General features: G+C 43.1%; 1 protein-coding gene across 1 annotated transcript in view; it reads right to left on the minus strand.

Moving 5' to 3' along the window:
* itgb5 (integrin, beta 5) overlaps positions 1-21,755 on the minus strand; it is a 64,997-nt gene extending 43,242 nt beyond the window's left edge. Inside the window, exons 1-9 of the mRNA XM_042001020.1 lie at positions 21,210-21,755; positions 18,966-19,051; positions 17,211-17,418; positions 16,879-17,128; positions 13,434-13,602; positions 10,061-10,222; positions 4,481-4,576; positions 4,290-4,379; positions 2,654-2,788 (exon numbers count right to left, since the gene is read on the minus strand). Of these exons, the coding sequence (XP_041856954.1) occupies positions 2,654-2,788; positions 4,290-4,379; positions 4,481-4,576; positions 10,061-10,222; positions 13,434-13,602; positions 16,879-17,128; positions 17,211-17,418; positions 18,966-19,051; positions 21,210-21,276 (1,263 nt within the window). The 5' untranslated portion in view covers positions 21,277-21,755. The remainder of the gene's footprint in view (positions 1-2,653; positions 2,789-4,289; positions 4,380-4,480; positions 4,577-10,060; positions 10,223-13,433; positions 13,603-16,878; positions 17,129-17,210; positions 17,419-18,965; positions 19,052-21,209) is intronic.
* Between the last annotated feature and the right edge of the window lie 565 nt (positions 21,756-22,320).

Below are 22,320 nucleotides of genomic sequence, written 5' to 3' on the forward strand. Positions count from 1 at the left end.
TCACCACGATGAACAGAGCTGGAGAATCAGCCCCAAATATCCTAAAATATGCAACATATCGAAATATCTGTCGATCCATCCTGGAGTCAATAATCTGATCAGATCAACAAAAACTGTAAACTTTCAGACTGACAGCATCAATAAGCCGATTTAAGGAGCTGTTTTCTGCTAAATACATTCAGCTTTGTGAGCATCCGTCCGTCTCAGAAACTACGTGAGGTGTATGGGCTCAGCTTGAACATAAACACAGTACAGACACAGGAAATGCATCACGTGACAGCCATGGTCAAGAAAAACAAAGGTTATCCATCAGTGCAGAGAACTGCAGGGGAGATAATAACATGTTAGCTAAGATTTGAAACACTCTGAAAGGTATAATAAATCTTTACTGCACTCCAACTTGGTTCCTGGTCCTCTGCTGGACAACAACAACAAAGAAGTCAGAAAATACAAAGTCATTTAGCATTTCTACAACTCAAACATGAGCAGCACTTTGCACCAGCCAGTGAGAAGGAGCCCCATCGCCAGATTTGAGCTGAAACACCACCATCTGAAGTCAAGGGAGGAGGAAGGAGGGACAGCTACAGCGTGTTTCCAGGTTGGACATTCACTTAATGTTGGACATTACCTGGTTGGCTGTCATGAGACATCAAACACACGGATATCCTCAGGTCAGGACCTGATAGTCTCTAACAGTAAGACATTAGTAAACACTGTTTAGGGCACAGCCAGCAAAATCACCACAACCATCTCATGAGATGATCCTCTTTTGTTGAGGATGAGCTAAAATCCTGCAGCATAAAGCATGCATGGGGCTTTACTAACGTACATGTCCATGTCACTTTGCTGCCTCAGCTGAGCTGTGACGTGTCGGTGCTTTAGGTTTGCTCTGCGGTGGAGAACAAAGCTGACAAAGATCTGCTCTGTGATGGAGTGAGACTAAATGTTTATCAGATTATGCAGAGTAGCTGTTGTCTGAACTTCAACTTGTGCTTCTTCGTAATTTATCATTTCAGGAGCGTCTTCCTGTTGGTTTTTAAACTAGTTGTTGCCCCTTCCTAGAACAGGACAGAAGCTGAAAGCAGCCATCCCTATAATAATTTATTTATATATATATATATATATATATATATATATATATATATATATATATATATTTATTATATATAAATGATTATATATCACACAGTAATTTCAATTTTCCTCATTATCTTCAGAAACCAGCCTTTTCTTGAGATAACTACCTACAGGTTTTTAGGTAATGATGATGTAAAAATCATATTCAAGCACAGGAATGACACATTTGCCGGTCTGTGTTGCCAAGAACATGTTAAAATCCTTCCCAGGGGCTGAGTGATGCAGAGTCCACATCCCTGCAGACCGCTCACCGATCCACCCGCTGATCTCCTGCTCCATCCTTCCCTCACTCGTCAACAAGAACTCGCAGCCAAAATCATGAGAATCACGTCTTACTTTTGCCCTTTTGTGATGAAAAGTTTATTCCAGCTCTATAAAACTCAGCTAATGTGTCCTATGACTCTGGCTTTGTTTAAAGTTAATCATTAAGGTCCTAGTAGTTGCCATGGAGATGAAGGAGGTTGTATAGTGAAGGATTCACGTCTCTCCAGATCCTCATCCACAAAGCACACGTGGACTGGTTGGGTTGGCTTTGATGCAGCTTCCAGGACCTTTTTCTTTTTTTTATTTCAAACATGCAGCATGGCTCTTAACCCCTAAAGGCCCATTTATGGTGCCTTTATTTACGTAAATACGTATGTCCATTTCAAATGTCATTGCTCTAACTTTTCATGTGTACCGTACGTTAGCATGGCTGTTAGACAGAACATCCACCAGAGGGCAGTACAGAGTTCACTTCATCAGTTTCAGTCATCAGCAAACATGGTGATGATGGAGGAGGTCATGATATTCTCAGAAAGAGATATAAAAAGATGTAACGCAGTAGACGGTGGGTTTGTGTTGCCATTAAATACACAACGCAAATATCGTGCTGCGTATTTCGCGAAAGCTATAGCGACGGCTTCTCTGCTTCTTTTTGGGTGGCACATCAACTCCACTGACCCCGTGGTTTCCGGTCCCACTGCATTCGCTCTGTCAGGGTATGGATGTGCAAGACCCCCGAAAACGGACCAAATTCTGTATGAAAATGGCGCAGAAGATGGAAGAAATGCTCTGTGTCTCTCTTTTGCATATAGCATTAATGGTCCTTTCAAATCCAGCAGTTTCTGCCTAAAAAGGATTTTATGGAAAAATGATGTCACTTTCAAACGTTCCTGTGGAAAAATAAATCTGTAAACCCCTGCAGAGGCAGATCCAACAACATTTAGCTGCATAAATCTACAGACTAAAATGTTTGTGCTCCACTTCAAACAGTGATTTCTATGTGAGGTCGCCTTGGCGTGCATGCTGCATTTTCACTTCCACAGAGCACACACATTTACACACAACTGCTGCATTCCTCAAACAACTGACAAAAGTGCATGTTTCTCCGAGGTGATGCTGCAGCCTGAGCAGAGGCAACCCGGTGAAACCAAATCAAACTACTGCAGCTAAGCACGTCCAGGCTTTCAGAGCAGTCCCACCTTTCAGCTGGATGATAAAATATTCACAACCTGACAAAGAGGCTGGAACTTACAGTGTCTCCTATTTTCAAGTCGGCACATTTGGGGAGACCCGGCAGCGGCTTTCCGTCCTGGCAGGTGGCGGTGAAGGACAGGTTGATGTCCTCTGGGTGGTCCCACACAGTCAGCTCCACTTTAGAGCGGATGTTCTGAGAAGAAAAAGACAGCATTACATTCGATTATTAATGGCTTGCTTCTCATGCACAGGAGCGTAAATCTGCAGGATTTCTAGCAGGTTCCAAAGTAAAATTCCCGTGTTGCCTCCCACCCAGACGTTTTAATCCAAAGCCACCTCAGCGTGTTGTTCCAGGCCTGCGAGCCTGCGGCTGACTTACAAAGTGGAAAAGAGTGAAACATGGGGAATGCATTTCTCTGGTTAGGCACATATTTGTAGTTAATCTCACCACAACCACGAGCGCTGCGCATGGCTGCAGGTTGCATATGTGTGGATGTTTGCAGCTGGAGATCAACACTCATTTATTGCAAAGGGACTCCGTCGCGCTGAGGCTGCTGCACATTTGTCAAGGCTGCAGCGGCGGAGGATACAACGTGGCAGCTGGAATGTAATTACCGCCACGAGTCAAAGATCACTCCCACACACCGAGCACGTCGACCCTGCCCCGACACAACGCTGGGGAATAAAAACAAGAGCCGAGGAGAAATCTGCACACCCACACAGGAAAACATTCAGGGAAAGCTGGACGACACACTGATGAAGCCGTTTAATACACCAGCAATCTGGGGAGTCTGGCTTTAAGGAGCCATGGTGCTGCACATGTTTAGTCCATCTTTAAAGTTTGTACAATCCTAAACCAGAACAAGCTACACCGAAGTCATAACCTTATGTTAACTGTTAATATACCCTTTTATGGATTTTAGACTTGCAGCACATTCCAAAAGAAGTCATGGGCAACAGTGTCGGAACGCTGATCCGACCCCGTACCATCTCAGAACCCTTATCCGACCCGTACCATCTCAGAACCCTTATCCGACCCGTACCATCTCAGAACCCTTATCCGACCCCGTACAATCTCAGGACCCCGATCTGACCCCATACCATCTCAGAACCCTTATTCGACCCCGTACCATCTCAGGACCCTGATCCGACCCGTACCATCTCAGGACCCAGATCCGACCCCGTACCATCTCAGGACCCTGAATCGACCCCGTACCATCTCAGGACCCTGATCCGACCCCGTACCATCTCAGGACCCTGATCCGACCCCGTACCATCTCAGGACCCTGATCCGACCCCGTACCATCTCAGGACCCTGAATCGACCCTGAAACATCCATTTTAACTGGATTATAATTGGACTCAATGAACTGGACATGTTTTATCTTTGGTTTCATCTAAACTGCTCCCTCCACTTTCTTTGGAACATGTAGGTTCAAAAACAAAGGAAATGAAATTTTAAATGGATGCCTCCGTTTTTCTTTTTATTTGTATCTTTCATAATGTTTCAACTTCTTGTGATTTGTGGTTGTAGAACATATTTTGGGGAGAAACCACAGAAATGAGATGTGCAGCCTGAGTCAGCTGGACTCATTAACTGAGTCACACAGACTTCAGCAATCCGGCCGTCCTCCACCTCCTCTTATCAGATCGCTCCCTCTCACACAAACAGGAAGCCCGGCTTCCTTCACTCACATTGTAAGCCGTAATAATCAGCTGGATGACATTCTTGGAGTCCTGGTCCAGGATCTCGACTGTAGTTCCAGGTATGAGCGCGGTGAAATTCTTCATGAAGACATAAATATAGAAACAGATCAGTGAGTCTTTAGGTTCATTACAGGGTGGGGATCTATAGCTCATAAGAGATAAATTCAGAGTGAGCGTACCCTGTAAATAACGTAGAGCCGCTTGGTCACAGCGAAGATGAGGAAGATGTTGTTTTCTGCCAGTTTCTCCCCGAGCAAAGCCAGAGATGGATAGTCCTGCAGGGCAAGAGATGAGAGGGTTACCAGATATCAGCTCAGAGGTCAGATAAGACAGGTTGATACCGCTCTGACCTTTGAGATGTGTTTGCATTGAACTCCTGACCGCAGCGTAAACCCTGAGCTTATCTCTCTCAGCCTTTCAGATTTCACTTGGAGATGAGATTATTTACTCTGGAAGCTTTTCAGTCGCCCCTCACAATTATATTTCAGACAGAGCAAGTAGAAAATAAAAGTGATTAAACAGCAGAAAAGGAGAACAGAGTGTTCCACAAACATGTGGACCAGAACCAGAGTCTGCTCGTTTCACACTGAAGCTTTAAGATAAGCCAATGTGAATCTGATGCAGCAACACGTCTGTAAAAAGTAGTTCCAGGGTGATGTTCAGCATGGTGTAAAAAGTAGTTCCAGGGTGATGTTCAGCATGGTGTAAAAAGTAGTTCCAGGGTGATGTTCAGCATGGTGTAAAAAGTAGTTCCAGGGTGATGTTCAGCATGGTGTAAAAAGTAGTTCCAGGGTGATGTTCAGCATGGTGTAGCATCTCTTCTTCTAACATGTCTGGAAACGTCTGGGATGTGAGGAGACCAGTTGCTGGAGTTTTAGGAGAGGAATGTTGTCCCATTCTGGTCTGATGCAGGATTCTAGCTGCTCTACAGTCCTGGACCTTGGTTGCTGGATTTCTGCTTCCATGATGCTCCAGATGTTGTGTACTGGTGAAAGGTCTGGACTGCAGGCAGGCCAGTTCAGCAGCCGGACTCTTCTCCTGTGAAGCCATGCTGCTGTGATGGATGCAGGATGTGGTTCAGCATCATCTTGCTGAAACCTGCAAGGGCTTCCCTGAAAGAGACGTTGTCTGGATGGGAGCAGATGTTGCTCTAAAACCTCCATGTACTTTTCAGCATTGATGGAGCTTCACAGATGTGGAAGCTGCCCACGCCATAGGCACTAATGCAGCCCCATCCCATCAGAGATGCAGCTTTTCACCTGTCCACTGATAACAAGCTGGATGCTCCCTCTCCTCTTTAGTCTGCAGGACACGCCGTCCATGCTTTCCACAAACTAGTTCACATCTTCATCCAGGTTTCCACTTTGCCTCAGACCATTTTAAATGAGCTTTGGTCCAGAGAAGACGGAAGAAGCTGGTTCTGGATCCTGTTCACATCTGGCTTCTTCTCTGCATGATGGAGCTTTAACCTGCATTTGTGGGTTTCAGGGTGAACTGTGTTCACAGACAGTGGTTTCTGGAAGTCTTCCTGAGTCCATGCAGTGGTTTCCAGTAGAGAATCATGTCTGCTTTTAATGCAGAAGATCACCAGCATCCAGCCTTGTCCCATGCATACAGAGATTCCTCCTGATTGTCTGAATCTTTGATAATATTCTACACTGTAGATCAGGGGTAGCCAACGTCGGTCCTCGAGGGCACCAATCCAGCAAGTTTTCCAGATTTTCCTGCTCCAGCACACCTGACTCAAATTAAATGGATCCAACAGCCTATAAGGATCTCCACAATGACTTGTTAGTTTAAGTCAGGTATGTTGAAGCACGGAAATCTGGAAAACCTGCTGGATTGGTGCCCTTCGAGGACCGATGTTGGCTACCCCTGCTGTAGATGGTGGATCTTCAGTCTGAGGAACATTTTTCTGAAATTTTTCCACAGTTTTAGATCCAGTTAGTCTCAAATTGGTAAACCTCTGTCCATCTTTCCATCTGAGGGACTCTGCCTCTCTGAAATGCTCCTTTTATACCCAGTCATGTTGCTGTCCTGCTGCCAGGTAACCTGATTAGTTGTTTATGCTTTGTACCAGTTACTTTTCCAGTGTTTTGTTCCAACTTTTTCCAGACGTGTTGCTGCTCATATTTTCATCACATGGTGAAACGTCTGTTTCATCATCTGATCTGTTATTTATGTTGTATTGAAAACAAAATGATAAATTGATGAATTTTTCTAAATTATTGCTTTGTTTCTATTTACATTATAAACAACATTCCATCTTTTTGTAATTGGAGTTATATTTAATCATGTAGAGCAACGTTCAGCTGCAACCACAACAGAGCCTTCGTGAAGACATTTTTTATCCGGGGTTGTGTTTTCACAAGTCGGCAGCAGAACTCTGAGGTTTACTGGCAGCCTCCAGGTGGGAAAAAGTCCTGGCCCCCCCCCCATGAAACTTTATTAAAGCATGTGCTCTTCCTCAAACCACCCACTTCATCAGAATTCTGGTCTTTCTCTGATTTGAAGACAGATTCAACAGAAGCAGCCAAGAACAAAAACACTCTGATACAATAATCTGAGATGGATAAAAGCCAAGTGGAAACAGAAAACCTTAAAGGAGTTGACATCATCAACAGTCCAACACACCAGCAGCCACTGCGAACAAAGGAGATCCAGCTTTTACTTTACAACTGAGAATTTCAGGTTCAAAACGGTTACATTACCTGCTGCAAGATCTTTAATTTCTGCTCCTTTTCAATTCAAGAAGCTTCTCTATTTTCTATAAAACTCCATTAAAAACTGCTTCCTAAAAATAGAGGATGCTGTTTAAATGGAAACAAACCCATCCATCCTCTTTAGATTCAGGTCAATTCATGGAGAAATTCCTTGTTTGTCTGCACTGAAACTGTAATACTCAGTTACATTCTGCCATGAATGTTTAAAACTTGTGTTTTAATAGAGCTCATCTGGCTCGGTGTGTCCTTCAGCTAAAACATCCAGTACATAGTGACAGATAAGCAAGAACCAGAAGTGATTAAGAAGCATCAGTTATCAGTTAGGTCTGTTGCATTAGATTCACACACATTGAACAGCACATCCTAATCTACTGCGTGCTATGATAACTGTCAATTACATTCGGTTGCATGTCAAGCCATCCCATTCTTCGAGGTGGTCTCCCGGTCTAAAGATAAAATGTGATCACATCCAGAGTTCGGGGCTCAGCAGGATGATCTGTCCTCTGAGATCTGCGCTGCTTTGCTTTACCTGTGACCCGAACTAGAATAAATCTTTGCTGAATTTGAAGAGATCCTCTCGTCTTTTTGTTCTCGAGCTTCCGATGAAAGAATCGGTTTAACAAAACAAACCTTAGAAGAGACTCTAATGACCTTTTAACTGTAGATCCAGGGATCTTGATCCTCTTTTCACAGCTGAAACTAGGCCTGTCACGATAACAAATTTAGCTGTACGATAAATTTTCTCAGAAATTATCGCGATAAACGATAATATTGCGCAGAGCGCTAATGTGTCATTTTGAGACCATTCTCAACTAATATAGTGACATATGCCGTAATAATGCAAGTACACATTTTCAAAGGTCAATAAACTAAATAAATAAAAGCGCCTTTTTCACTGTTGCATCTTCAAATAAACTCCAGACAAGTAGACAAGCATGCCGGTTTTAATGACGAACCAAACTTCAGCACTTTACATCGAACAAAAACCCGTGTTCTTCTTCTGCTCTTCAAAATCTACTGCTTGTGAAACAAAGTCATTCTGCCCTCTGTTGGCCTTATAAGTAACTACAACCCAGCAGTTAGCTGGGATACCACATTCACATACGCCGGGACACCGGCCCAAAAGTTATGCGGCCCACTGGGAATCCTCCCAAACCTCTCGATTAGCCGGCATTGCTCTTAATGTGTATTTTGTCATATACGGTAGTATATAGGCTGATTCTATTTGCGTAATGTGCCTGCGGATTACAGGGGTTATTACGGTAGACCAGGAAGTGGGGGCTTTGTACTGACGTCGTAAGCTAGAATGTGTGTGTTCTGCTTACATGTGGGAAGCAGCGAAACGATAAAAGAGGAGATGCTTGCATCTATTATTTACATATTTCAGCATGAGAATCGGAGGTTTAGAGCGAGAGCGTGAGAAGCCACTTAAATACGCAAGTCTCACGGCCATTGCGTGTTGGCAGCCGTGCAAAACAAATGCGGCTTACCGGCTCGTGCTGCAACATGCTGCAGTCAAGTGTGACACTAGAGAGATCACTCCGCAAGAAACCAGAGCGTTTAGTCGAAATACTCCATAGTGAAACCTATTGTCATACACAGTCTATGGTAAAGGGGGGACGAAAAAAAATTATCGCGGCCGGCAAACTTATCGTGCTCTTATTTTCTTATCGTTCAATTAATTGACTTATTGCTTATCGCGACAGGCCTAGCTGAAACAACACATTGGTTTTAAAGTTACTGTTCAACAGTTTCCTTCATGATGAGACCAGAGGTGTTCCCCAGGGATCAGACCTGACATTACTTTCATTCAGTCTTTATAGCAACAGTAGTGATGAAAATGCTTCTAATGCAAATCTACTCTTTTATGCAGACAATACCCTGATTTATTGCTCTGATCCTGATGGGGCTCTCTGAGATTTCTTGTTCTTTTTCTTCACATTTACAGAACAAAAAGTTGTGTTACAACAAACAACATGTCTGATTTAGAGATGTGCATCTTCACTGTCCTTATGGTTCAAATATGGTTCACCTACAAGTTGGTTTAATTTGATTATACGATGCATCACATCCTCAATTTTATGTTATCACACAAGGCTTTTTCATCAACTTCTAATTAAAAACGAAAAAATAGGAAGTAGAAAAATGCTTTAGATACATTTCCACAATACTTTAAGTACCCTGCAGCTGTTATCTGTAACTGGGACTAACTACCTTCCATCACATGCAACAGAAGCTCAGCCACACAAAAACCAGTCTGGTTCTCCAAAGCGTCTGGTTTGCAGCACATGTGACACCATTTCCCAGTTACCATTAAAGAAATGTGCCATGCCGTCAGATAGGAATCAATCAAACTGATACAATATTTTAAAAAACAAACAAACATCTTAAAATTAAAAAAAAAAGCAGATGCTCCCAGCTTCTTTCTCTCTCTGTATGAAACCCGTTTGGTGTATGTTAATCCAGCAGAATTTCTCAATAAATCTGCTCTGATTCAGGGATTCTTTGTTCTTTTGTCAGAAACTCGGACTGAAGTTCATGAAGACAATTCACCTTCACTTAAAGCTTCTCCAGACTGCTGCTCTGATAAAATCCTGATTTTAAAGATGCAGCATCATCAGACAAAATCACCGCTCAGGTAACTTAGAGTCAACATCTGTGCAGGAATTCATCTGGATTTACATGGACCGTGATTTCCCACAGAGGAAGCCGCACAACGTCTGAGATCATCATAGAATAATCGGACCCCCCCTCCTGTATAACCGACCGACTGAATCTGTTCATGTCTGTGCAGGATCATGGTGTTGCTATGTACATGCTTGCATCAGATACGGCTTTGCAGTTTATCACCAACTCATCACAGGTTGCTGCATCTTATCTATAGACGTACAGCTTCAGGAAAAAAGCTCCAAGAGGAAAAGTCTTAACTTCTGGTTTAACTACAAACTACACAAACTTTGTTTGTCTTGCAGTTTTCAGGGATTTTTGTTTTAAATTTTCCTCTGGTGTAAAACTGTGTTCACCTGCTCTTCTTACCATCTTTGTGGAGGCACTGTACTCGTTCTGGTCGTTGAGGTGACACTGTCCATCGTGGGGCTGGACGAGACCTCCGAGCCGGCCGTCCAGAGCGAGGTGTGGCACGTCGTCTGTGGCGAACACCAGCAGGTGGTAGGCTTCTTTCCTCCAACCGATTTCCTCCTATAAACATCGCAGCAGAGTCAGAGTCAGAGATCATGTCTGTGTAGGAGGTTACGTCGGATCGTTCTGCAGTTACGTTGGAAACCAACCGTATGAAGCTGCAACAGTGACATAAGTTTACCATCTTGTAACTCCATATTTGTAAGTGTACCAACAAGTACAATTACAAATCTACAGATTCATTCTGCAAGTCTTACAGTTCAAGTCAGTTTTACTACACATTTCTCCCAGGTTTTACACCTACTCAAGAACCAATCAGATTTCTCTAATCCCTAGCCAATCACAGAGATAGCTGACCAACACCAGCATAATCGTCATTAATATAACGTTTAAGAAGCTTTAGCAGAATTAGCTGATGGTAGAGACGTAGAGACTTGTAGAAGAAACAGACAGAAACATCTGCATTTCCATAAACCGACTTCCCCTTAAGTAGCCGTGAAGATACGCTGGCCTTAGACGGTGGTAGCGGGACTTTCCACACATAAAGTTTGGGTGTGGACACCAAGAAACTCTGTGACTGGTTAGGGATTAGAGAAATCTGATTGGTTCTTCAGTAGGTAAGTAAAATGTCCTGTAGGTACACTTTTTTTCACACTTGTAAAGTTTACTTTCACCTTACAGTCACTTAGCAGACCCTTTTCTCCAAAACGACTTACATCTGATTAGGTCAGGTGGTAGCGTTAAAGGGTCTTGCCCAAGAACCCAACAGGAAGGTGTTAATATTCGCCCCATTGTAATATGTCCGCTCCCGGCATGGGAGACAGACGTCCTGCCAACTGAGCTGTTCAGTCAGAAAACTTTCATGTTCTGACTTGTACAATTTACTAGTATTTGCAGAATGATTGTGTAGACTTAGTTTTGATATACCTGTCCTTATTCTGACAGTTTCAAACATGGAAATAAGTTAGAAAACGTGCACAAATTTACAAAACCCGAGATACAAGTTACAAACAGTACAGTACGTCCCTTTCCTAGCTCCATACAAACCAGCCTGTTTTGTAACGACTAAAAATTTATCATGTAAATGTTTCTTTTCCCACAAGCCTGACAGCAACTAGTCAAAACACACACACACACACACACACACACACACACACACACACACACACACACACACACAAAGCGTAGAACAAGCCAGAGTTCTCTACACAAGCTGCCCAGGCCTTTATCAACAGGAAACAACAGACGGGGCACAGAGAGCGCTGACTAATGTGAAATGCTAAAGACACACAGCGTTTCAGCCAATCAGCTGAGAGATCCTTTGTGGCTCTTTTGTCCATTATGTGTCCCGTTCAGGGCAGTGGGCGCCCCGATCAGAGGCCTCAACAACGGAGACGTTGTAAGACGAGGCTGAACTCAAACAGTGCTCATGCTCATCAAACCCCGGCCGTCAGAAAGCTGGAGTCCTTTCACAGAAAATATTTCTGTTTGTGGTTGTTTTAAATAAAGAAATGTCTGTTTATGATGCAACTCTGATCCAAAAATCACAGCTTTCTGTAAATCAGCTCCCTGCAGGAGCTCTCAGGCCGATTTTCAGACTGTTGAAGCAGCTTTTCAGAAAAAGTTGAAGAAGGCTGTTTGGGTTATTTCTTCTGTAATTAATTTAAAATGTAAGTTAACTGAGCTTAAGATGCAAAAGAAGTGTCTCGATTAAAAAGCAGAGATGCACAGATCAAGATTAAAGGTGCACACATCGAAGTGTGCATGATTTAGGTGGAACTCTACATATTCAGCTACGGTAGTTTAAAAACTAGAGTTCTGAGTCCTGATCCAGACCCACTTCTTAACCCTGCAGGGAACTGAAAAGGTGCAGATTTATTGAAATTTGTGCAAACTTGCACACATATATAGTATATGAAGTAGAACCAAGTCCGATTCTCAGAAGCTTGAAAGTAAATATTTGGTTTGAACAGCTTCATCCAGGCCGAATCCTCTCAGACCCGCATGCAGTTTCACCAAGTAGTCTTCAGGAACAGTTCTCCAGGCTTCAAAAGCCCTTCTTTGGATTTTTCTCTGTCCAGATGATCCCACACTGCTTCAATAATGTTGAACTTCTGGGTTTCGGGTTGAGGTTCTGGGGAGAATCTGGCCCACCATCAGACCCACTGAGGTCCAGGTTCTGTGGAGGATCCGTCAGACCTGTTTCCACAGATCTTCAGTCCAGTTCTTGTGTCATGTGACACACCTCAGCCTTTTCTCCTCGTTTCCCTTCCTTAAGAACGGCTTCTTGACAGCCATGTTTCCATGGAGACCATTGATGAGGCTTCGGCCAATAGTAGATGAATCAGCTGAAGGTCCAGGTGCATCTCTCAGGTCCTGGTTCAGGTCTTTGCAGTAAGGAGCCTTTTTTCTACTTGAATGATTCATAGGTCAGAGTTAAGTGGCTTAACATAAAACCTGAGCTTGACCAATATTATTTTAGCTGCAACATTAGCATAAACAAGATAACATTAGTTGTTTTATTAGCTTTAGCTGCTACGTTACAGCAGAAAAAAAGATGGTAACTATATTAGTCTTCACAAAGTGATGTCACTATGTTTGTCCATGAAAGGTCACGTCAACCTCAACAAGATAACATCAGCTACTACGTCTAATTATGACTGAATGATTCATTGATCAGTTAACTGGGTATAAAGAAAAAAAGATTTCTCTGACAATGGTCAGGTACAAGGACTGGACTGAAAATAAAAGTAAAAGCTGAAAACATTGAAGAAAAACTCGGACATTCAGAAATTCAGACATGGAAAAAGGAGGACTGGATCAGGACTGTTTTCTGTTGGAAAATAAAGACAATATTTTCACTTAATTTGAGTGAAACGGCAGCAACTGATCAGAAAGTCATGTAGAATTAACTGTAACTGGTTTAATTAACTTTACCTGTCCTGGTGCGGCTGATGTAAATAACCCTGTGAAGGATAAAGCGAAGCCTTCAGAGCGACTCGGCTCCACCTCCAATCAGAGAAGGTTTAAACTCTGCAGCTCAACTAAATTACAGGGCAGGAGTCCTCTTCCTTTAGAAAACAATTAAACTGGGGGAGGAAAGTGGGATGACTCGTCCTCGTGTTTAAGCAGCTGCATCAGACTGCACTTCCTGTCCGCCCGAACCCCCAGCCCCTCCAGCCCCTCCCACTTCGCTGCTTTCCATTAACAAGCAAACATGCCAGCTGCTTGTCACAGGAAGGAATGAGACTGATGTAAGAGACGGCGTCACCTTGCAAACTGCAGCCTGCAGGATGGCGTCAAACCCGCCCTCCGGTGCGTCTCGGTTGCGAGATACCATCTGCTTCCGCACCTCCTCGTTAAAGCGGTCCACTTGGTCCGTCAGCGAGAGGATGTGGCGGAAGCCGAAGGTGGGAACACATTTAGGGAAGAGCTTGTATCTGTGCAGAAAGACAAGAAGCTCAGTCAAACTGGGGGTGTGGGCACGTTAAAGAGTTAGAGATGTTTGATTGTGATGAAAAGAAGCAGCTGAAAGCAGCTCAGACTTCTCTCCTCCTGTAAAAGCATCGCGCCCACAGACTGGGTCAGCCGGGGTCAAAAAGGCATCATCCATCACGCACACACACCCGAGCTGGCCTGTAACCCAAATGAGAAGTGATGCGCGATGGAGAGCTCACCTCCGGGGCAATGATCACGTGCCACAGCCCCTCCTCCTCCTCCATCTATTCAGTTAATCTGCCTCAGCAGCTCCGGAAGCGAAGCTGCATTTTCATCTCTCATTTTTACACTTTAAACCACCGGAACCACAACCCCAATTCCAAAAAAGCTGCTGCGCTGTGTTAAATGTAAATAAACAGAATGTAATCATTTCCAAACCTCATCAAGTCATATTTTATTCCCAGTAGAAGATCAACAACACATGATGATGAAACTGAGATGTTTCACCATGTGATGAAAATATGAGCAGCAACACGTCTGGAAAAAGTTGGAACAAAACGCTGGAAAAGTAACTGGTACAAAGCAGAAACAACTAATCAGGTTAACTGGCAGCAGGACAGCAACATGACTGGGTATAAAAGGAGCATTTCAGAGAGGCAGAGTCTCTCTGGTGGAAAGATGAACAGAGGTTCACCAATCTGAGATGAACTGGATCTAAAACTGTGGAACAATTTCAGAAAAATGTTCCTCAGACTTTAAAGATCCTCCATCTACAGTGTAGAATATCAAAAGATTCAGGAAGAATCTCTGTATGCATGGGACAAGGCTGGATGCTGGTGATCTTCTGCATTAAAAGCAGACATGATTCTCTACTGGAAACCATTGCATGGACTCAGGAAGACTTCCAGAAACACTGTCTGTGAACACAGTTCACCCTGAAACCCACAAATGCAGGTTAAAGCTCCATCATGCAGAGAAGAAGCCAGATGTGAACAGGATCCAGAACCAGCTTCTTCCGTCTTCTCTGGACCAAAGCTCATTTAAAATGGTCTGAGGCAAAGTGGAAACCTGGATGAAGATGTGAACTAGTTTGTGGAAAGCATGGACGGCATGTCCTGCAGACTAAAGAGGAGAGGGAGCATCCAGCTTGTTATCAGTGGACAGGTGAAAAGCTGCATCTCTGATGGGATGGGGCTGCATTAGTGCCTATGGCGTGGGCAGCTTCCACATCTGTGAAGCTCCATCAATGCTGAAAAGTACATGGAGGTTTTAGAACAACATCTGCTCCCATCCAGACAACGTCTCCTTCAGGGAAGACCTTGCAGATTTCAGCAAGACGATGCTGAACCACATCCTGCATCCATCACAGCAGCATGGCTTCACAGGAGAAGAGTCCGGCTGCTGAACTGGTCTGCCTGCAGTCCAGACCTTTCACCAGTACACAACATCTGGAGCATCATGGAAGCAGGAATCCAGCAACCAAGGTCCAGGTCTGTAGAGCAGCTAGAATCCTGCATCAGACCAGAATGGGACAACATTCCTCTCCTAAAACTCCAGCAACTGGTCTCCTCACGTCCCAGACATTTCCAGACATGTTAGAAGAAGAGATGCTACACCATGCTGAACACCACCCTGGAACTACTTTTTACACCATGCTGAACATCACCCTGGAACTACTTTTTACACCATGCTGAACACCACCCTGGAACTACTTTTTACACCATGCTGAACATCACCCTGGAACTAATTTTTACACCATGCTGAACATCACCCTGGAACTACTTTTTACACCATGCTGAACATCACCCTGGAACTACTTTTTACACCATGCTGAACATCACCCTGGAACTATTTTTTACACCATGCTGAACATCACCCTGGAACTACTTTTTACACCATGCTGAACATCACCCTGGAACTACTTTTTACACCATGCTGAACATCACCCTGGAACTACTTTTTACACCATGCTGAACATCACCCTGGAACTACTTTTTACACCGTGCTGAACACCACCCTGGAACTACTTTTTACACCATGCTGAACATCACCCTGGAACTACTTTTTACACCGTGCTGAACATCACCCTGGAACTATTTTTTACACCATGCCGAACATCACCCTGGAACTACTTTTTACACCATGCCGAACATCACCCTGGAACTACTTTTTACACCATGCTGAACATCACCCTGGAACTACTTTTTACACCATGCTGAACATCACCCTGGAACTACTTTTTACACCATGCTGAACATCACCCTGGAACTACTTTTTACACCATGCTGAACACGACCCTGGAACTACTTTTTACACCATGCTGAACATCACCCTGGAACTACTTTTTACACCATGCCGAACATCACCCTGGAACTACTTTTTACACCATGCCGAACATCACCCTGGAACTACTTTTTACACCATGCTGAACATCACCCTGGAACTACTTTTTACACCATGCTGAACATCACCCTGGAACTATTTTTTACACCATGCCGAACATCACCCTGGAACTACTTTTTACACCATGCCGAACATCACCCTGGAACTATTTTTTACACCGTGCTGAACATCACCTTGGAACTACTTTTTACACCATGCTGAACATCACCCTGGAACTACTTTTTACACCATGCCGAACATCACCCTGGAACTACTTTTAACACCATGCCGAACATCACCTTGGAACTACTTTTTACACCGTGCTGAACATCACCCTGGAACTACTTTTTACACCATGCTGAACATCACCTTGGAACTACTTTTTACACCTTGCCGAACATCACCTTGGAACTACTTTTTACACCGTGCCGAACATCACCCTGGAACTACTTTTTACACCATGCTGAACATCACCCTGGAACTACTTTTTACACCATGCTGAACATCACCCTGGAACTACTTTTTACACTATGCTGAACGTCACCCTGGAACTACTTTTTACACCATGCCGAACATCACCCTGGAACTACTTTTTACACCGTGCCGAACATCACCCTGGAACTACTTTTTACACCGTGCTGAACGTCACCCTGGAACTACTTTTTCCAGACGTGTTGCTGCATCAGATTCACTATCAGCTCATATTTTCCATCACATGGTGAAATGTCTCAGTTTCATCATCTGAGATGTTGTTTATCTTCTACTGGGGATAAAATATGGATGATACGATTTGGAAATCATTGCTTTCTGTTATTTACATTTTACACACGTCTCAAATGTTTTAGAATTGGCATTACGTGACTGATGAACCTATGAACATCTCTGTTGCTTCCTACCCGTTGCAGGGGTTCTCTTGGTACTTGGGCGCCGTGTAGGAAAACGGGGACATGTTTTTATCCACGAAGGAACCGAAGCCCAGCCTGAAGTTGCTGGTGAGCTTCCCCATCTCCTCCGCCAGCTTGGTGCCCAGGTTTCGGATGGTGTCCAGGTCGTCTTTCATGGAAAGCGAGAGGTCCATCAGGTAGTAGAGATCCACCGGGTAGTCCTCCACCTGCCGCACCTGCAGGTTGAACCACGTCTGCTCTCCTGGAGGTGAGGGGAGCAAAAATCAGCCGGTTAAGTCACAGAGAGGATGCTCCGTCTGAGCCTGAACATTGGCGATTCTTACCTGGCCGCAGGCTGAGAGAGATCTTCTGAGGCATAATCTGGACCATGTTGTACTGGGACGATCCAGATCCTTTAGAACTCAGGGGCATGTTCTGCAGGACAGACATAGAGCTAGTGGGGTACTCGATGAAGCGAGCCTCGCAGCCCCTTTTCTGCAGGTTAGGACTGAAATCACACCGTGACTTCAGAGTTCGGCCCCTCCCGAAGTCCTGCAGGATGGGAAACAGGACCAAGACCACCAAAAGTTTAGATGCCGTCACACAAAGATCAGCAGATGACAGCAGAGAGGTCAACACAAACATGGAGAAGATTTCATCTATCCAGCACTGATAGAAAAAAAGGGGGATTTTAACATACAAACAAAGTCAGAAGTCACCTTTTTTAATTTAACAACCAGACTGGATTTTTCCTCCACATGCAATGGGATCAAACACAACCAGAACACTGACCCTTAATGGATCCTGGGGACCGTTGTGCCATTTTTATTTTTATTTTCGTGTCGACTGCGTTGACTGAATATAGCGGAAGTTTACCAAAGATATTCTGCTTTAGATGATTTAATGATTTTAATATCAGTTCCTTAAATTAGCCTAAAATGGCTAAGCAAAACAAAAACTTACACAATTGATCCTAAGGACAAAAAATGTTCCATTGAATAACATGAATAATGCATTCATTTATGTTCATTTCATTTAGGAATACTGGCCTTCTGGTTTAAATTTTTTTAATTTGTCCAAGAGATTTAGCAACTTTTTTAATATTTAAAGCATGTGACACATTTTATGGAAATTATTTTAGTTTTGTTATTTTTTTGTTTTGTTTTTTTTAAAGAAACTTTAGAGTTTTGTAAACAAACCGGCCTTTAAAAAGGTTTCAAAAGGAAAAGTTGTTACTATTATCTGATATATTTCAGGCTGAAGTCATTTTAAAGACTCATTTAAAGTAATATTAATTAAAAATATTAATATATAACACTTTTATAAAACTTTAAGCGTAAAACTTTTGTCTTAATGGATAAAATGTGTGAGGATTTTTTCTAAACTATGAAAAAATAATGTATGAAAATCAATCTTGCTGCAAATCATTAACTTATTACGGTGCCAAATAATAATAATTAATAATAATCTAAACATCCAAAATGTCATTCCTCTATCATCCAATAATGCATTTGTGCTTTAAGTAGTAAAGAAACTACCTTTATATTCACAATCGGAAAGAAAACCATGAATCATAAATGTGTGTTCATATTATGAGCAGTTAAATACAGAAATCTACAAGCAGAAAAATGCAAAGAAACATCAGAATTTCACATATTCAGATGTCATTTGACAGACACTCATTTGAATAAAAAAAAGTTTACTGACTATAAATCTGTTATTTAGAAATACATTACACACAATTACTTAATCAAAACTGTATTTTCATCAGCAAGAAGAGCAATGCAGATATCTATGAAAATGTCAGTATAAACGTCTTTAATTAGATGTTTCTTTTAATGAAACAGCAGCTACATGTGCTAAAAGACATTTTTACAAGTCAAACTAAACTTCTGGTCATGCTGAATTATATACTGCATACAAGAATTTTTCATTGTAGATATGAAAATAATTATTTTTTCATCTTATGCAACATCTGCACTTTTAATATTTGTAATGTTTTTGTGTGAAAACATTTGAATTAAAATATGTGTGTGAAGATATCTGTACAGCTGCAGCACTGGGCCGGTGTAGGTGTCTGCGTAATGAAAGTAAAATACCTCTTGCGAGCACCAAGCACAGCTGGGGTGGATCAGGAGGCATTCCTCACAAGAAGTAGCGCTGCCACTCATGCACATGTTGAGACCTGACAGGAGAAGATCATGGACACAGACTGTGTGAAGGATTTAACATCCAACAAGAACAGTGATGCAGTCCGACCCACAACACTCGCTCTGGGAAGATGATTCCTGTTTACCGATGCTGAAAATGCCGTTTGGCTGGACCAGCGAGAAACTATTTACAGGATGAAAGCAACCACAACAGAAATGTTTAAACACTTCTTCTAAAAGAAGACTGTAAACAGTATTGATCCACCCCTCAATTCTTCATTTTCTTTGCCTTGTGTTTGTTTCCGACTATTAAGCTAGTTCACAATGACTAACGAATCATTCAGCCAGAAAAAAAGGCTCCTAACTCAATGCATGAACCAGCAAAGACCAGACAGTCTGAAGGACAGAAACCAGGATTTTAGCAGCAACACGGTGATTCCCAAACAGCTGGTAGCTGGAAACGTGGCTTATCTCAGCATGGAGGCAGAAACTGGACACATGGAGGACAAAAGAAGAAGTGTCAGGACTAAAAACTGTCTACAGCAGATGGACAGGATCTGAAATCCAGCAAAGACCTGGACCAGGACCTGAGAGATGCATCTGGACCTTCAGCCGATCCATCTACTGTTGGCCGAAGCCTCAACAGAAATGGTCTCCATGGAAACGTGGCTGTCAAGAAGCCGTTCTTAAGGAAGGGAAACAGGGAGAAAAGGCTGAGATGTGTTACATGATACAAGAACTGGACTGAAGATCAGTGGAAACAGGTCTGATGGATCCTCCCCAGAACCCAGACCTCAACGGGTCAGATGGAGGGACGGATTCTCCCCAGAACCCAGAACTTCATTATTGAAGCAGTGTAGATCATCTGGACAGAGAAAAATCCAAAGAAGGGCTTTTGAAGCCTGGAGAACTGTTCCTGTAGACTACATAGTGAAGCGACAGAAAGAGGGTCTGAGAGGATTCAGACGGAGTCCGGACTAACAACTATCTACAGGAGATGGACAGGATCTGAAATCCAGCAAAGACCTGAACCAGGACCTGAGAGATGCATCTGGACCTTCAGCTGATGCATCTACTGTTGGCCGAAGCCTCAACAGAAATGGTCTCCATGGAAACGTGGCTGTTAGGTATTACCATTGCTTTTTTACCAATGAATTTGTCAGTCATGACACACGTTAAAACCCTCTATCCAAGCTTTTTTTTAACCTATTGTGACTCATATTTAATTCCTGGGAAAACACACACATCACTGCAGTTTATAAGCTACTGCTTTATGTACAGAGGCTTTCACGCTGGCTGGTTTTCATACATTAAACCATTCTTGGTCAAGTTAAATCTGTACCTACCTACATGCCCTAAAACCATATTCACTCATTCTGGTCTACAGATTCTATATTCTAATAGATTCTATTCAACGGGCCACAACCGGCTGGAGACGAAAAGCCTCCTGGTCGGTGTGAGTGTTTTTAAACCTCTCTGTATTATTCCTCCCATGCTGTATTTCAATAACCTCATGTTACACCTCAGTTTTACTTCTTAGTTGATGTCTTTGTGCTGTTGTACATTATAAACTGGAAAAGCAAAAAAACTTGGAAAAGAGATTTTCTAATCAACCAGGTTTTATCTGGATAAACAAAAGAGAAATTAAAATGATCTGCGCTGAAAAAATTGGTAATTAAAAATGTTTTCCATGGAAGGAGGCCTGTCAAGAACTGGACTAAAGATCAGTGGCAACGGGTCTGATGGAGGGCTGGATCCTCCCCAGATCAGACTTCAGTGGGATCATCTGGACAGTGAACGCAACAAAAGGCAGAAAAATCCAAAGAAGAACTTTGGAAAGTCCTTCAAGGATCCTGAGAACTGGTCCCGAAGACTCCACAAATAAATGACAGAAGGAGGCTTTAGATTGTGTTGAAAAATAAAATAAAATTAACTTAGATTTGGGCAAAATGTTTTAATGTGTTTTAACGAATAAATGGAGCCATCCACTGTTTCCTGGCAGAAAAGAAGACCCCCCCCCCCCCAGCTCTGTCCATCATCACTGCACAATAAACCGCCTCCATGTGGCAGCGGTTTCCAGCCCTCTCCAGCTGAGTGTACAATCCAAACACACTCCTGCTGTAACTACATGCTGCCTGGTGACAACAGTGGTGTTACTGCCGTCACATATGAACCCGGTCGGGTCGCTCCTACCTCCAGCAGAGCGCAGGAACGTCTCCAGCAGCAGCCAGCAGAGAGCCGCTTTCCTCGGGCTCCACATGGTGTGTAACACCGCTCAGTCCAGTTCCAGATCAGTCGCTTTCTTCTCTGCTAACACACTCCGCGCACCGACGTGTTACTCTCCCATCAGACCTCTCATTATCTGCGCAAAACACAGCCGCGTTCCAGCACTCCACGCGCGTCTCCTCGGCTCATCGTGACGCTCCGCGTGGACGGACGGACGGACAGCGGGACAAGCAGAGTCCTGGTGATCCGCTTCTACAACTCCTGTTTGTGTTTGGACTCCTCAGTAGACCTCCGCTCCCCGAAGTCTTCACTCATAGCTGACAGCAGCTTCCCAACTTCCCAGAGGAGGTCACGGCACCATTCCACGCGCCAAAATGGGATTAAATAATCTGGAAGCAGAACGAAAACCAGCAGCAGTCCAACAAAAGCGCCACAACAACTGAGATTCTCCCTTTCTGGATGAAGTGTCGCTGTCGGTTTCTCTGCTTTACGTCCCCTCTGGAAGCCCCGCCCATAAAAAAAAGAAAAAAAAAAAAGAAAAACAAAGCGGGATTATGCTGCATTTGATGTAACTCGGAGAAAAGGGTAATGGAATTTAAAAGTATTTATAAAGTACGTCGTTTTAAAAATGGAAACACGTATCATATTTTTATTAAGAACACTGGACAACTATATTGTAAAACGTGTAAAAATGAAAATAAACATCTTTAAATGATTTTGTTTGCTGCCTTTCTGTGAATGACTAAATAAATGAGGTTGAGAAGCTCCGCTTTCCCAGCTTCCTGCGCGTTAGTTTGCCATGACTGAACCACAGCTATCATTAAACCGACCCAGGAACAGTCAGGGCTGAGTTCAACGTTACAGCTTGTTTTCAACGTCACATCCGCCTGTCGAATTACAGGAATGTTTGGAATAAATAAAAGAATAGTTTTTGGGAACATACATGGAAAAAATGGGAATTTGGAGCAAAAAGGAGCCAAATTAAAACATTTCAGATGGAAGATTGTTGTTAGGTAAAGAAATACACCTTTACCTAATATTTAATTTGTAATCTTACTTTTATGTATTTTTTATTTAT

Source organism: Melanotaenia boesemani, chromosome 12 (genome assembly GCF_017639745.1).
Source record: "Melanotaenia boesemani isolate fMelBoe1 chromosome 12, fMelBoe1.pri, whole genome shotgun sequence".
NCBI classification, from domain to species: Eukaryota; Metazoa; Chordata; class Actinopteri; order Atheriniformes; family Melanotaeniidae; genus Melanotaenia; species Melanotaenia boesemani.